This window comes from Equus asinus, chromosome 10 (assembly GCF_041296235.1).
Source record: "Equus asinus isolate D_3611 breed Donkey chromosome 10, EquAss-T2T_v2, whole genome shotgun sequence".
Taxonomy (NCBI): Eukaryota; Metazoa; Chordata; class Mammalia; order Perissodactyla; family Equidae; genus Equus; species Equus asinus.
The window spans coordinates 31,979,598-31,995,162 of NC_091799.1; the positions used below are offsets into that span (position 1 = coordinate 31,979,598).

A 15,565-nucleotide genomic window follows, 5' to 3' on the forward strand; every position below is an offset into this window, starting at 1 on the left:
CATGACTGGGTGGACCCACAGTTATAGCTGAGAAGGATTTTTTTGAGGAGAGTCCTGAGAAACAGGGGCAGCCCAGGGGAAGACCAAGAGGGGAGAGGATCAATTCATTCAGTGAATATTTATTAAGCATCTGCTATGTGCCAGGCACTGGGCTGGGAATACAGTAATGAACAGAATAAGACCTTGAGAAAAAAGACAGATAGTGAAAAAATAGGTTGAGGCGAGGCTGGTTAATGGTGTTAGTCAAGGAAAACGGACACTGAACCAGGTCTGGAAACCTGGGTGCTACCCTCAGCTCTGCCATGAACTAGGTGGGTGACCCCAGTCTGACAAATCACTTCTCTCTGGGCCATAGTTTCCTCAAGTGAAAAAAGAGGGTATTGGAGTAGATGACCTTTGAGGCCTCTGCAGCTCTAAAGGGCTGGGATTCCACAGCAGAAAAACAGCCCCTGTGATCTCTGTGAGCAGTGAGTGGCAGGGAGAGAACCTGGACCAGGGGGCTTGATGCTGAGGTAAGAGGAGGCAGATGGCGAGGCAGATGGAAGCAGTGCACAAAGACTGCTCATCTGAAGAGCCCAGCACTGATGGAGACAGGGAGAGTGAGCAGGCAGAAGGTAGACAGACTTAGGAAACTTTTCTAACAAAGGAGACTGGTACGATGAGGAAGAAGAGGCTGAAAAACCTAGAGACTGAGAGGAAGCAGGAGACGCAGGCTAAGATACAGTAGAGGTTGGTTTCATTCCCTCTCGGCCTGAAGACTGTACTTTGTATAAGAAATGCAATGTGGGGCCGGCCCAGTGACATAGTGGTTAAGTTTCCACGCTCTACTTCCATGGCCCAGGGTTCGCAGGTTTGGATCCTGGAGGCAGACCTACACACACTGTGGTGGTGTCCCACGTACAAAATACAGGAAGACTGGCACAGATGTTAGCTCAGGGCCAATCTTCCTCACCAAAAAAAAATTAACTGGAAAAAAAAAAAGGCCTGGCCCTATGACCAAGGGGTTAAAGTTCTGCATGCTCCACTTCGGCAACCCAGGTTCGCAGGTTCAAATCCTGGGCACAGATGTACTCCACTCACCAGGCATGCTGTGGTGGTGTCCCATATACAAAAAAATAGAGGAGGATTGGAACAGATGTTAGCTCAGGACTAATCTTCCTCAAGCGAAAAAAAGAGAAGGATTGGCAATAGATATTAGCTCAGGGTGAAAGTTCCTCAGCAAAAAAAAACAAAAAAAGAAATGCAATGTACAGTGCCTAACGCATGTACCTGCTCAAAAAAGGGGACAGGAGGTTTGGAAAAGGATGCCAATTCTCTCACAGTGGTGGTGGTGAAGAGATAGGGCTCTGAAGTCAAATCCTCGCCCCACTTGCTTCTAACTTTTTGACCCTGAGCAAGTAACTTTACCTCGCAAAGCCTGTATTTCCCCAGCTGTCACAGGGGAATGAGACAGTAACTACATCACGGCAGAAGGCACTGAGATGATGCAGTAAAACTCCCAACCAATGTAAGCACTCCACAAATGTCTGCAACGATCACCAACACATGCTGCTCTTCTCTCTGGGTGAAGGTGAGGATAACTGAGGGAGTGCATGCTCCACTTGGGCGGCCCAGGGTTTTGCACGTTCAGATCCTGGGTGCGGACATTACACCGCTCATCAGGCCATGCTGAGGTGGCGTCCCACATAGCACAACCAGAAGTACTCACAACCAGAACATACAACTGTGTACTGGGGGGCTTTGGGAAGAAGAATAAAAAAAAAGAAAAAGAAGATTAGCAACCTTCTTTTAGATGTTAGCGCAGGCGCCAATCTTTAAAAAAAAAAAAGACAAAATGTAGCTGTTACCTGTAATAGGTAACCCAAGGCCTCCTTCATTTTTTTTTTTCCTTCTTCTCCCCAAAGCCCCCCAGTACATAGTTGTATATTCTAGTTGCGGGTGCTTCTAGTTGTGGCATGTGGGACGCCGCCTCAGCATGGCCTGAAGAGCGGTGCCATGTGCGCGCCCAGGATCCAAACCAGCAAAACCCTGGGCCGTGGAAGCAGAGTGTGCGAACTTAACCACTTGGTCATGGGGCCTGCCCCCCAAGGCCTCCTTCAAACATGCTTTGCTCTAGAATTTCTTTTACTCAAAGAAATCACTCTGATTACTCTCATTGCATTCCGTACACAGTAGTCCCCCCTTATCTGCAGGGATACATTCCAAGACCCCCAGTACACGCCTGGAACCATGGATTGGACCGAACCTATATATATACACCATGTTTTTTCCTATACATACATACCTGTGTAAGGTTTAATTTATAAATTAGGCACATTAAGAGATTAACAATAACTAATAAAATACAATTATAACAATAAACTGTAGCAAAAGTTACTGTAGATCTTAGCAAACTCAGCACAGATTTTTATCTTTCCTTATTAAGTTGAGAACTTTTACCTTTTCACTTAAAGGAAGCACTTTACGGCTTCTCTTTGGCACATCCGAATTGCCAACATCATTACTCTACGGTTTGGGGCCATTATTAAGCAAAATAAGGGTTACTTGAACACAAGCACTGCAATACTAATAGTTGATCTGATAATCAAGATGCCTACTAAGTGACTAACAGGGAGAAGGGTGGCATATAGAGCATGGATAAGCTAGACAAAGGAATGACTCACATCCCTAGCAGGATGAAGAGGAAAAAGGCAAGATTTCGTCATGCTACTCAGAATGGTGTGCAATTTAAACTTATGAATTGTTTACTTCTGGAATATTCCATTAATATTTTCGGACCATGGTTGACCATGGGTAACTGAAACCAGGTAAAGCGAAACTGCAGATAAGGGGGGACTACTGTATAGCCCTATCATCACCTTAAATTGCAATTCTTCACTGGTACCTCCTCTGTCTCCTTTCCTGGACCTTGAGTGCCTAGAAGGAGGGTAATCTTGTTCATCTATGTAACCCCCAGGGCTAGCACGAGATAGGCCCATAGAAATCTTTGAGGAATGAACAAAAAGTCCAAGTGCCCTTCACAACTGCTGATGCAAGTCATGAAATAAACAAGATTTGCTTGACCACACAGTGCAGAGAAATGCTGTTATATTGCATTTTTGCAGTATAGACGATGAGGCCAGCAGGATGACAAGCCCAGTTCCTTAGAGCACAAGTCTGCCTTAATTAAATAGCCCTAAAGAAGGTCTAGGCTTTCATTTTTACAGTAAAAACAGCTATTCCACAACCATTTTTATTCTAATTACAGTAAGACATCATTCACCTGGAATGTCTGAGACCTGACCTGTCCCAGGCTAACGTCATTTCCAGAATGGAGATATCAACTCCCAAGGAACACAATGCCTTACACAGCACATAAGACAGAGAAGTCACTCAAACTCTTGCAGAATAAATTCATCCTAGCATTTCAAGTATCAGTATAGTTTATTGATGTTAGTAAGAAATTAGCTTTATAAGTATATTCACCCTCCATGGGGAAAGGACAGTCTTTTCAGCAAGTAGTACTGGGAAAACTGGATATCCACATGCAAGAGAACTTCTTACACCACATACAAAAGTTAACTTAAAATGTATTAAAGACCTAAAGCTAAGACCCAAAACTGTAAAACTCCTAGAAGACAACATAGGGAAAAAGCTTCATGACATTGGACTTGGCAGTGATTTCTTAGATATGACACCAAAAACACAGGCAACAAAAGCAAAGTAGACAAAGGGACTACACTGAACTTAAAAACTTTTATGCAAAGGACACAATCAACAGAGTTAAAAGGCAACCTATGGAATGGAAGAAAATATTTGCAAATCATGTATCTGATAAAGGGTTAATACTCAGAATATAAAAAGAACTACACGTCAGCAACAAAAAATCAAATGATTTTACAATGAGCAAAGGACTTGAACAGACATTTCTCCAATGATGATATACAAATGGCCAACAAGTATATGAAAAGATGCTCGACATCACTAATCATCAGAGAAATGCAAATCAAAACCACAATGAGGTATAATCTCACATCCACTAGGATGGCCACTATCAAAAGGAGAGAAAATAACAAGTGTTGGTGAGGATGTAGAGAAACTGGAATCCTTGCGCAGTGTTGACGGGATTGTAAAATAATGCAGCAGATATGGAAAAGACTATGGAAGTTCCCCAAAAGATTAAAAACAGAATTACCACATGATCCAGCAATCCCAATTCTGGGTTTATATATCAAAAAAAAATTGAAAACAGGATCTCAAAGAGATATTTGCACACCCATGTCTATTGCAGCATTATTCATAATAGCCAAGAGGTAAAAGGAAACTAAATGTCCATCAATGGATGAATGGATAAAGAAAATGTGATATATGCATACAATGAAATATTACTCAGCCTTTAAAAGGAAGAATGTCCTGTCACATCTACAACATGGATGAACCATGAGGACATTATTCTAAGTGAAATAAGCCAATCACAAAGAGACAAATATTGTATGATTCTAGTTCTATGAGGTATCTAAAGTAGAGGTATCAAATTCATAAAGACAGAAAGTAGAATGGCGGTTACCAGGGTCTGGGGAGACGGAGAAAGGGAGAGTTGTTGTTTACTGGATATAGAGTCTGTTTTGCAAGATGAAAAAGATCTGAAGATCTGTTTCACAACAATGTGAATGTACTTAACTCTACTGAACCGTATACCTAAAAATGGCTGAGATGGTGTAAAAAAAAATCAGGGTATCTACAACCATCTCATCGTACATTTATATCTAAAACTACCATTAACCTCGAATGTCAAAATTATTGTAGGAAATTAAATAAATTGTATTCAATGTCTTTTAAAAAAAAAAGTATATACGCCTAAGAAACAACTCAAATGGCCATCAACTGATGAATGGATAAACAAAATGTCGTCCATCCATACAACAGAATATCATCCACCCATAAAAAGGAATGAAGCATAGGGGCTGGCCCCGTGGCCGAGGGGTTAAGTTCGCGCACTCTGCTGTAGGCGGCCCAGTGTTTCGTTGGTTCGAATCCTGGGCGCGGACATGGCACTGCTCATCAAACCACGCTGAGGCAGCGTCCCACATGCCACAACTAGAAGGACCCACAACGAAGAATATACAACTATGTACCGGGGGGCTTTGGGGAGAAAAAGGAAAAAAATAAAATCTTTAGAAAAAAATTTTAAAAAAAAAGGAATGAAGCATTGATACATACATATGACATAGATAAACTTTGAAAACATTAGGTTCACCTTCTTGCTTAAGTTAGTGGGAGCTGGATTTCTATCATTTGCAAACAAAACTCCTGACCAGCACATTCTTGAATCCAATGAGTCAAAGACCTACTGAAACTGCTCCCCCATCCTTCCATTGCAACAGCCTTCTCCCTGGACTCCCTGCCTCTTGGCTCCACCCACCCTAGCCCCACTAGGGGCTCTACAGTCACAGTGACCTCTCTAACACAAATATGGCCCTGCGCCTGCCCTGTCTGAAATACAATCAGCCTCCCAATCACTTGGGATAAAGCCTTACTATTTGCCATCATAGACCACAATCTGCCCACTACCTACCTCTCCAGCTGTACTGCCCACCAACACCCTCACACACCGCTCAGCAAACTGACACTGCTAAGCTTGTCAAAAACACGCTGGTTTTTCTGCTCCAGTTACTCTTCCTCCCTGTGTCCATCTGTAAAACATCCACTTCTCCTTCATTTTCCAGCTCAAACATCATCTCCTTTGGAAAAGCCACCACTCTCCTAAGCACAGTCACTCCCTACTTCATTCCCTATATGTCATTTTCATAATAACTGTAGTAGATGCTGTCAGTGCCCCATCCACAGCCCCTCGCCCTGATCAGTTCAGTGCCCACTGGCCTGACTTCCAACTGCCAGCACCTGCTCTTCTTGGCCTGAGTGCTTCCCCTGGCTGCTGAATCTGCTTTGCCCAGCCATGGGGCAGGCTGGAAAGCACCTGGGGATTAATGCCCAAACACCCTACTCACGCAGAGCTCAACCAATGAGTGACGAGCATTGCTGTTTAAAGACCCCAGCTCCCTCACCCAGGGTGGGGATAACCAGATGCGTGTTCTATACAGGCTCCCAGGGTTCCCCAGGAGAGGAAAGCTCCAGCCATGCCCAGTGGAACTGGCTTGGTGACGTACCTTTTACTGGTTGCCTCCCCTTCCCTGCCACACTTTCTTTCACCTCTCAGATAAACTACTGGCAGTTAAATCTTCTCTCAGGGTCTACTTCTAAGGCAATAAGAACACCTGGCATTTTCATAGTATTTACTGTGTGCCAGACACAATTCTAAATATTCATTTATTCTTCAGAACACCCCTGTATAATAACGCAGAATTTAGACAGGTGGACACTGGGGCATTACAAGTTTAAGAAACTAAACCAAGGCCGCAGAGCTAGTAAATACATTTAGCATTTTTCACATTCTATTGCAACCACCTGTATATGTGTCTCTTTTTGCACTGGGCCATGAACCTCTCAAGGGAGAGACCTTTTTTTCATCTTTCTCAGCATCCCCAGCATCTAGCACAGAGCTACACACACAGCAGATGCTCAAGAGAGATGGGTTTTGAAAAGCATCCGCACTCGGCTACCCAAATATGCTGTGTGCTTTTCCTGCCTCTGTGCCTTTTCTCAAACAGGAGCCCTGAAACACTTTTTCTGCATATCCCTCTTGCCCTTGTCCATTCCCCCCTTCCCAAACACACACATGACAATAATTTCTGATCCTTGCTCTGTGGCAGCCAAAATGAGGAACTCTGGGCGGCAAGGCAGACATGAGCCAGCATGTGACCCCTCTAATACCTAGTGAACAAACGCAATTGCTCACACATGAATTACTGCACCTTGGCCAAGCTGTTCTTTATGTACTTCTTTTGAGAGGCTCTCATTTATCACGGAACATCTGTCTTCTCCGTAAATTTTCCCCCATCCTAAAGGGCTTTCCTCAACCCTGTTTTTCCCCCAAGCTACCACCCTTCCTACTACCAAACTGCTATAACTGCCTGCCTGATTGTCAAAACCCACTTTGTCTAAGTTCTGACTTCAACCTCTGCATCTTCCACTCCCATCTCTGTTGGATCAACAGGAGTTACACATCTTTATAGTACAGAAGAGCTTCCCAGAAGCAGCTTTTGTGCTAATCCTTGAATTCTGACTGGGCTTTCAACAGCAGTGTTCTGTCCTAAACTCCTGACTTCAAACTGCATCCCAGCCATCTCACACCCCCTCTCACACTTGCTTCCCAATCTGTGTTCCCCCTCTCAATGAGGGGACCGGTCAGCATCTGTCCCCCACACTAGAAAACCAGTCATCCCCACTATACCAAAACTAGTCATCTTTACATTTTCTAATCTTTCTTCTTCCAGGCAACCATTCCAACCTAAATCAGGATAACATCTTCCTAACCTACCTCTTTCACAGCCAGTCTCGCCCCAACCCAAGCAGTGATCACACATTCCCCTGCTGAAAAACCCCCTAGGCTGGCTATTGCCTAAAGAATAAAAGCCAACCTCCACTGCACAGCATTCAAAGCAGTCTCCCACTTCCTCTCTCACTAATCCCCACGTCTAACTCTCAAAGCCCGCTCTCGACATGACCCAGCTCAATCAACCTAACAGGCACGGGTCTTTTTCCAGCTCAGGAGCTTTGCTCCAGCTCCTCTGTCGGCCCCTGATGCTTCCTCCATCACGCCCCTGGAAGCCTCCTCAGACTCAAGGACCTGGGGAAAACACAGCTCTGCCACCTCTGTGGATTTGCAGACACACACCCCGAGAGAGTGGGGCTGACAAGAGGAATTAAGCAGCCCCTTCTCAATGCTCCCAAAGTAGAACTCAATTTCCACTTCACATTTGAAGATAATGTATTGATTTTTTTTTTTTTTTAAGTTTCAAGTGACAAAGCACAATGAAAAGAGTGTGAACTAAAGGGAATTCATGACCTTCTGTAGCCAAGAAGCACAGGGAGCAGTGCCGGCTTCAGGCATAGCTGGCACAGGTGGATCCAGGATTCAAGTGATCTTCCGGGCTAGTCCCCTCTTCCTTCCCAGCTCTGCTTTCCTCTCTGGTTTCAGTCTGAAGCAGGCACTCTCCACATCACAGGAAACAAAGGTTCACGATCTAACAGAAAGACAGACTTTTTCCCCCAGCATCCTTCTGAGCAAATCTCAGGAAAGACTGTTTGGCTCTGCCAGGGTCACGTGTCCACCAAGGAGGATATTTTGGCCAACAGAAGATACTGATGAAAGACCAGAAGACAGGATGAGGAGAGAAGCCAGGTGTTTGTCCCCCAGTTCTAGGCCCTTCTCTCTAGTTCAGATAGCGTCCCTGGCAGCAGCTGCTTCCTCTCCAGGGCTCCCTTCCTCTGTGGTCCCCACTCTTGTTGAACAGCCCTGCCATGGTTCTAGTTCCCACAGAAGCTCCTGGATTGTGCTAACATCACTTCCTCCCATTGACTCTCCAGCCATGAGGCTAACTGCAGCTTCCTGCTATTGCTACTTTCTGGGTTACTCACCATCCCCTGCTGGACTTCTCATGTTTCCATCCATGTAACTAATTCCCTGTATTATTGTCTCTCAGTCTGAAAAACCTGCAGTGGTTTTTACTTCCTGACCAGAAAACAACTGATACAGAAATTGACAAAGAATAGGCAAAAAGGGACAACGGAAATGGGGAGAGTAGAATCTCAAGGAATAACAACCACCACCACCCCCGTCACATTTATTAAAGGCTCACTATGTATCAGCCACCGCTCTAAGTATGAACTCACCAGATCTTCATATTAACCCTGTGAAGTAGAGACTTCTCTTATCCCCTTTTTACAGATGAGGAAACTGAGGCTCAGAGAGGTTAAATAATTTGCTGTTACAAAGACTGTAAGTAGTGGGGCTGGGATTCAGATCCAGACAACCTGGTTCCAGAGGGCATACTCTAAGACACAAGGCCAGGAGAAGAGTGTTTCCAACAGCGGGGCACTCAACAGGATCAAGCGCTGCCCACCAGAAGGTCAGGTAAGATAAGGACTAGGCAGCATCTACTGGATTTAGCAATAAGGAAGTCACGAGGGACCTTGAATAGTAAAGTCAGAAACCAGACAGCAGTAGGCTAACAGTAAGCCAACAGTTAGGAAGTAGAGACAAGAGGAGCAAATCTTTTAAAAGTTTGGCTGTGAAGAGGAGTCAAAAGATAGGGCATGAGATGGAGGAGAAGGGAGCATCACAGCAAAGTTTTCTTTACTCTTCCTTTGTTTTAGAAACAAGAGCAACCTGAGCATGTTTAAATATTGATGGGAATGAGCCGGTTGAGAGGGAGTCTGAAGACATAGGAGTGAGGCGGGCTGACAAACAGCGCGGGGTCTCCGAGAGGCCAGAGCAGGCGGGCCGTACAGTCCAGGATCAGCCTTAAAAATCTCTTCTACTGCAGCAGGGGGCAAGAAAGAAAGGACAGGTACAGGGTCAGTTCATTTTGTAGTTTAGTGAAAGGAAGTTCTTTCACGGTGGCTTCTAAGGGAGGCCATCAGCAGAATGGGAGGGTGGAGTAGAGGGGTGGAAGGGGTGAGGAGCAGAGAAAAGCTTCAGGTGAGCCAGACAGCAGAATGGGAGCCTCTGTAGAAAGGAAGGGTGACCAGCACCACTGAGGTCCCAACGGTGGTCAGAACCTGAGATTTTGCACTGGCATCAATTCTCAAGGTACCCCCGCACCCTAGGTGTAGGCAAAAGACATGAAGAAATGGAATGACCCAGGTTGAGTGTAAAAGCGGAAGAGCAAGGGAACTGAGTAAAGGACAGGGGCAGGAGCGAAGGACCAGATGAGCCACAGAATCTGAGCAGGTACGTGAGCACAAGAGGTCAGAGAACACATGTCGTCAGTTACTGCTGCCTGAGAGAAGGGTAAGGCAGGAGAAGATGGTATCTGAGGGCATTATTTCAGAGCTGGAACAGTTCCAGGCATTATAACACAAGGGTGTGGCCATGGGAGAGGGCAGCTGAACTGAAAAGAGGGGAAGGTGACTGGGAATAGGGTCAATAAACTGACAGTTTTGGAAATTTGGACAGGGTCCCCCAGATGAGGGCACGATGTGAGAAGACTAGTTGGAGTCTAAAGATTTTAATGAATAAGAGTGAGAAGTAGGGAAGTTAGAAAATGACAGGGAAGAAAAAACGAGTGGAACGTCTGTAATAGACGTGTTGTTTCTGCTTGTCCAACAGTCATGCGTTCCTCCTTCTAGTAACAGCATCCTGATTTTGCTTTGGAAACCATCTCCTTCCTCCCCAGGCACAGAAGGGGCTTCCAAAATACTAGTAATATTCTATGTCTTAATCTGGGGGGTAGGAACATGAGTGTTCATTTTATTATTCTTTTAACCGAATAAATACATTTTATTCTTTAAATTATACAGATACATTTTATATACTTTGTATATACATTTCAGAGTTAAACATACAGAAACTTCCCTTCGCCAGGCTCCAAAGATAAGGACACGTCCAGGTCTGGGCAATCAGTTACAAAGATTAGTTTCAGCGCCTGACCCAATTTAGGCCCATGAGACACCAGCCCAGAGCTTTTGCTGGAACAATCGGGAAAGAGGTGCTCTCTTTCTGCTGGAGTTGTGAAGCTTTTTTGTAGAATATATGCCTTCACCAGTCTGAGAATTAAGCTAACACAGAAGAAAGCAGAGCCAAGAGATGGAAAGCGACAGATTCCTGAGATCATTTGAATACCTAGTTCCAGCCATTCCCGAAGCCAAAATACCTGGGGCTTTTCAACCACATGAGCCGGCAGGGTCTTTCTTTTCTTCAGCCAGTTTGTGTTTGGTTTATGTCCTTTTAACTACAGTCATGCATCGCTTAATGACGGGGATACGTTCTGACAAATGCATCGTTAGGCGATTTCGTCACTGTGCAAACATCATAGCATGTACTTACACAAACTTAGATGGTATGGTCTACTACACACCTAGGCTATATAGTAATAATCTTATGGGGCCGTCGTATATGTGGCCCTTTGGAAATGTCATTATGCAGCGCATGACTGTAAAAAGAAACCTAATTCAGTGGAATAGTCAAATAAAGGATTCTTAATTCAAGAGACGGTGCGGTCCTTTTTAAGACTTAACTCAAACCATGCCCTCCTTTTGCTCAAGACCCTGCAATGGCACTCAAAGGAAAGGTCAAAGGGTTCAGGGTAGCCTAGCAGGCCCTATACAACCTGGCTCCCTGTTCTCTCTGCGCCAGCCACACTGGCCTCTGGGGTATTCCCTGACACACAGGCAGGTGCCTTCAGGCCTCTGCTTCGGCTGTTCCTTCCACTTGGATCCTCCTCCGGACGTCCACCTGCTAACTCCCTCACCTCCTTCAAGTCTTGGCTCATATCTCAAGTTCTCAAGAAGGTTTACCTGAATCCCTCTTCCCACAGCCCCTTCTCCCCCTCCTGCCCTAGTTTTTCTTCCTTCCACAGCAGTTACTATACAGCATAGTATGTACTCACTAAAATGTACCCAGTGAGGGCAGGGGTCTTCAACCCTTGATTCATCTCAAGTTCCTAGACCAGTGCCTAGCTTACAGCAGGCCCTCAAATATTTGCTGAATGAACAAGTAAAACGACATGAGCCTCGAAGGAGCAGAGCTTGGTTTGTAAAAGGCAGTGGAAGGAGAGGACGCTGACCCCCATCTCCTGATCCTGATATAAGCGGAGTATAGGAGGAAAAGACACCTGCATTTTGAAGACTTCAGAGGAAGCAGGGACCTAAGGGGGCAGGAAATAGGTAGAAGAGTTCAATGAAGAGGTTTCGGGTGTGGGAAGGGCTGTTAACCACAGCTGGGGCTTGAGAGGGTTTGGTGTTAAGTTTCGGGAGGCACACAGGAGCTGGAGCCGGAGTCAGGGGTGAAACTGCTCAGAGCAGTTTGCAGATGAAAGTAAAAAAGAGAGATGGGCCAAGTGGTTTATTTACATTTTAGGTGGAGATGAAAGAGGTAGTGATAGAAGCTTGATGAGTTTAGCTGACATCAAAATAATCAGCCCTAGCAACTCCCAGTAGATAGAAAGGATTCCTCCCATCGCACCATGGTTTGAATGATTCTAGAAGGTGGTGGAGGGACAGGCCATCACATTTGGTCTTTCACCCCTACCCAGCATCCCAGAGGCCATTCAGGAGTGTCTGCTGGACCGAGACACAAGGCTTTCCTGTTCGTGGCACCATCCTGGACCCACAGAAAGCAATTCCCCTCCACATAATACAGCAACCCTGCACTATGAGCAGCCTATCATTCTCCAAGCTCAGAACTGACTCTGAACCAGGCCCTCAGGATCACAACCCCAATGTCCAAAAAGGCAAGAAAACAGACTTCTTTTCAAAGACAGACCATAGCACGTCCACTTTCCCACCTGCTCTTCCATGACCCCCACGCTGCCGGGCAAGAGAAAGCAGGGCAAAGGAGAGGCTTCCTTCCACGGGTCCTGACTCACCTCTGTTGCTTGCTAGCTTCCCTCTGCAGAAATTCTCCTGAGTTATAAGCATATGCGTATGCCCAGATTCAAGGAAAATATTACTCCCACTCAGAGAAATTGCTAAGCCTCTAAGGAAGAGTGGCTTACTATAAATCAGGCCCTTGGGAGTGATGTCATTTTGATGCTCCTCATAGCTGTAAGGAGACTTATTAAATAATAATTAATAATAATGCCTTCAAGACTGTCTCTCTCACAGAACTGTCCCTGTAAAGGATGCCAGAAGTACTTAGACTTAGGCCCAACTTCTGGCCTGCCAGCTAGATCTTGGCGGTACAGGGCATTTGTTCTCCCAGTACACACCAGTAAACTGCCCATATGTACTTCTGAATCAGGTATCCTCCAAGAGTGGATCATTAAGCAAATATTTAAAATAGCCACCTGTGGTAGCCAGCCTCCAAGATGGCCCCAATGATCCCCACCTCCTGGTATTCAGACCCTATTCCCACACTGTACCAGCATTGGTCTGTGTAACCAAGAGAATATGGCAGAAGCACGTCACTTCTGTGATTAGATTACACAAGACGGTGGCTTGAGTCTTGGGATCGCTCACTCCCTTGGATCTGGCAGAAACCAGTTGCCATGTGAAGCAGCCTATGGAGAGGAACTAAGACCTGCCAAGAGCCACGTGAGCGAGCTCAGAAGCTGATCCTCCCCCAATCCAGCCTCCAGACAGCCGCAGCCTGGAAGACAGACCGGAATCAGAACCACCCAGCTAAGCTGCTCCCAGATGTTTGACCCCCAGATACTTTTTTCAGGTGCTAAATGTTGGAGTAATTTGTTACACAGCAACAGATAATTAATTCACTATCCTACACAGACCTAAGAAGGAAATCAGAAGGTTTAACCTGAGTTCCTCTCCTGCATGCAGTTAGGTCTAAGTTCTCTGTCCACAAGAAAGCAACAAATTATCCAGTCATTCGATAACTATTTCTTGAATTCTAAATATGAGCAAGGTAATTCCAAGCAACATTAAGCTTTCCTGTAGTTTATAATCGCCTGGAAAATAAAGAGAAATAATCTCAAAGACACACACACAACACACACACACCCTCAAGCTGCTCAATGCATTGGTTTCATTAGCTTTTTAATTCTTCATCCTCCCCACTCACTACTTTCACAAACTGTCTCAGGAAGATAGCTAGTTCCTCCTCCCTGGTTATTCTGAGTGCTTAGTGCATTCATACTCATTTTTACCGTACCACACCCTCTCCCATCTAAGAAGGAAAGAAAGTTAGGTCCCCTAATTCCTTTTAGTACTGGGACAAGGAGGAATTCATTTCCTATTTTACTGAGAGGAGGAAACCCTGATCACGAGGAGAAAAATTCTAATTTCTGCAATTAGTGACTAAGTGGCAACAGCAGCGCTGATACAATGAAGGCTCGAGTCCCGGTCACAGCTGAAATGGAGATGGGGAGGGGGATGCCAGCCCTTACCCCTCGCTGGACTCGGCTGTCTCTCAAAGCAGCAGGAGGCTGACGCTGCTCTAAGAAAATCAGCCTCCCTCTGCACAAAGAAGGTGAAAGGGCGAGCTTTCTTTTCATCCACCACAAAACCAGCCTCTGGCAAACCTAAACAGCGTGGGAGGCCGGCAGAGGTGACTGGGGCCCGACAGAAAACCACAGCGAGACTTCCGTCCCGCCGCGGCTGGGGTCTGAGTCAGGTGACTCCTCAGGGCGCACATCAAACCTAAACAAAGATCACTCTCCACATGACAGACAGGGGAAGACAACGACTCTGGCGGTAAGACCAAGGCTGCCCAGTCCTACCACGAAAACCATTAACTCTCGCTCCTTTCAGTCCCAGGAAACTGGAGGAGCTACAACTTATTAGGCAGCTCAGCCTTCAGGGATGCACCTGGAGGAACATGGGACCCCATCCCAGGATACAGCGCCGAGCCCTGCACACACGCCTCAGTCTCCAACACGCAGGCGGGACCCCTCCCCACCAGCTGTCACCGGCGCACACGACCAGTCACAGCAGAGCATGCCTGTCCCCCATGACCGTTCCCCCTGCAGCTGCGACCCCGCGGGGGCGGCAGAGAGGAGACGCTCCTTCCGAAGGCTCTGGGGGCGAGCGCACGCCCACCCCCGGGACAGGGCACCAGGGTGGGCGCGGCCCGGTGCCGAGGGGGGCTCCGGATCCACCATCCCCCTCTGGAGCCAAATGAGCCTCCCGGTCCCCAGTCCCGCGCGCCCCACCTTGTCGCCGAAGCTGCGGGCCATCAGCAGGTCCGGGCTGGGCGTGCTGTCGCCGCCCACGGCCTCCTCGCTGCTGGAGCCGGCCAGCGGGTGCGGCATGTCACGCAGGGAGTGGGGCCCCGTGGACGGCAGGGCCTTGGGGGGCCCGCCCGACATGGCGCACACCGCTCGGGACGCGCCGCCGCCGCTTCCTCCTGTCGCCCGCCGCGGCGGGTGCCCCAGCGCCCCGGGCCAGGCCCCGATCGGCCGCCGCTCGCTCCCAGGCCCTGCACCGGCCGGGCTGGAAGCCTCCGCCGCCGCCACCCGCCGGCTCCTCGCTGCCCGCGCCCGGCTGGGCTGGGCTGCCCGGCGCCGCGCGCCCCAGCTCCACGCCCGAGCCCGCCGGGGGCCGCCCGCACCTTGGCCCGGGCGCCCAGCCCGCACCGCCACGCCGCCCTGCCAGCTCGCGGCCCCGCCCCCGCCGCGCCTCGGCGGGCTGGGAGGGGGCGACGGGCGGGAGGAGGGGGAGAGGGGAGGAGCGAGGGAGGAGGGAGGGGGAGGGGGGAGAGGGGGGAGGCGGGCAGCCCCGCCCCCGCCGCCGCCGCCGCCCCGCAGGAAGTGCGCCCTTAACCCTCGGCCGCTGTCCTCCCGAGGTCCAGCCTCGCCTCCGAGAGGCTGGCCGTGTGGAGGCTGCGCGCTGTCCCCAGAGCAAATATTTAACGGAAACCAGGGGTGGAAAAAGACGTTGGAGGAGCCTGTTCCATTCCACCCGCGGTTACCAATGCGCCCACGGGCGGCCACGCCTGAGGCTGGGGGCTTTGGGGCACGCACGTGAGTCGGGACCTTCTGGCCTCTAAAATAACCCAAAATGGCGGGAA

General features: G+C 47.9%; 1 protein-coding gene across 4 annotated transcripts in view; it reads right to left on the reverse strand.

The window, feature by feature from the left end:
• SNX30 (sorting nexin family member 30) overlaps positions 1 to 15,180 on the reverse strand; it is a 114,567-nt gene extending 99,387 nt beyond the window's left edge. The window contains exon 1 of one of the 4 annotated variants that reach the window (XM_070518964.1): positions 14,709 to 15,177. In XM_070518964.1, coding sequence (XP_070375065.1) covers positions 14,709 to 14,864 — 156 coding nt within the window. In that variant the 5' untranslated portion in view covers positions 14,865 to 15,177. Of the gene's footprint in view, positions 1 to 14,708 lie in introns of all 4 variants that reach the window. The other 3 variants (XM_014859446.3, XM_044779035.2, XM_070518965.1) reach the window with 3 other exon arrangements.
• Positions 15,181 to 15,565: the final 385 nt, after the last annotated feature.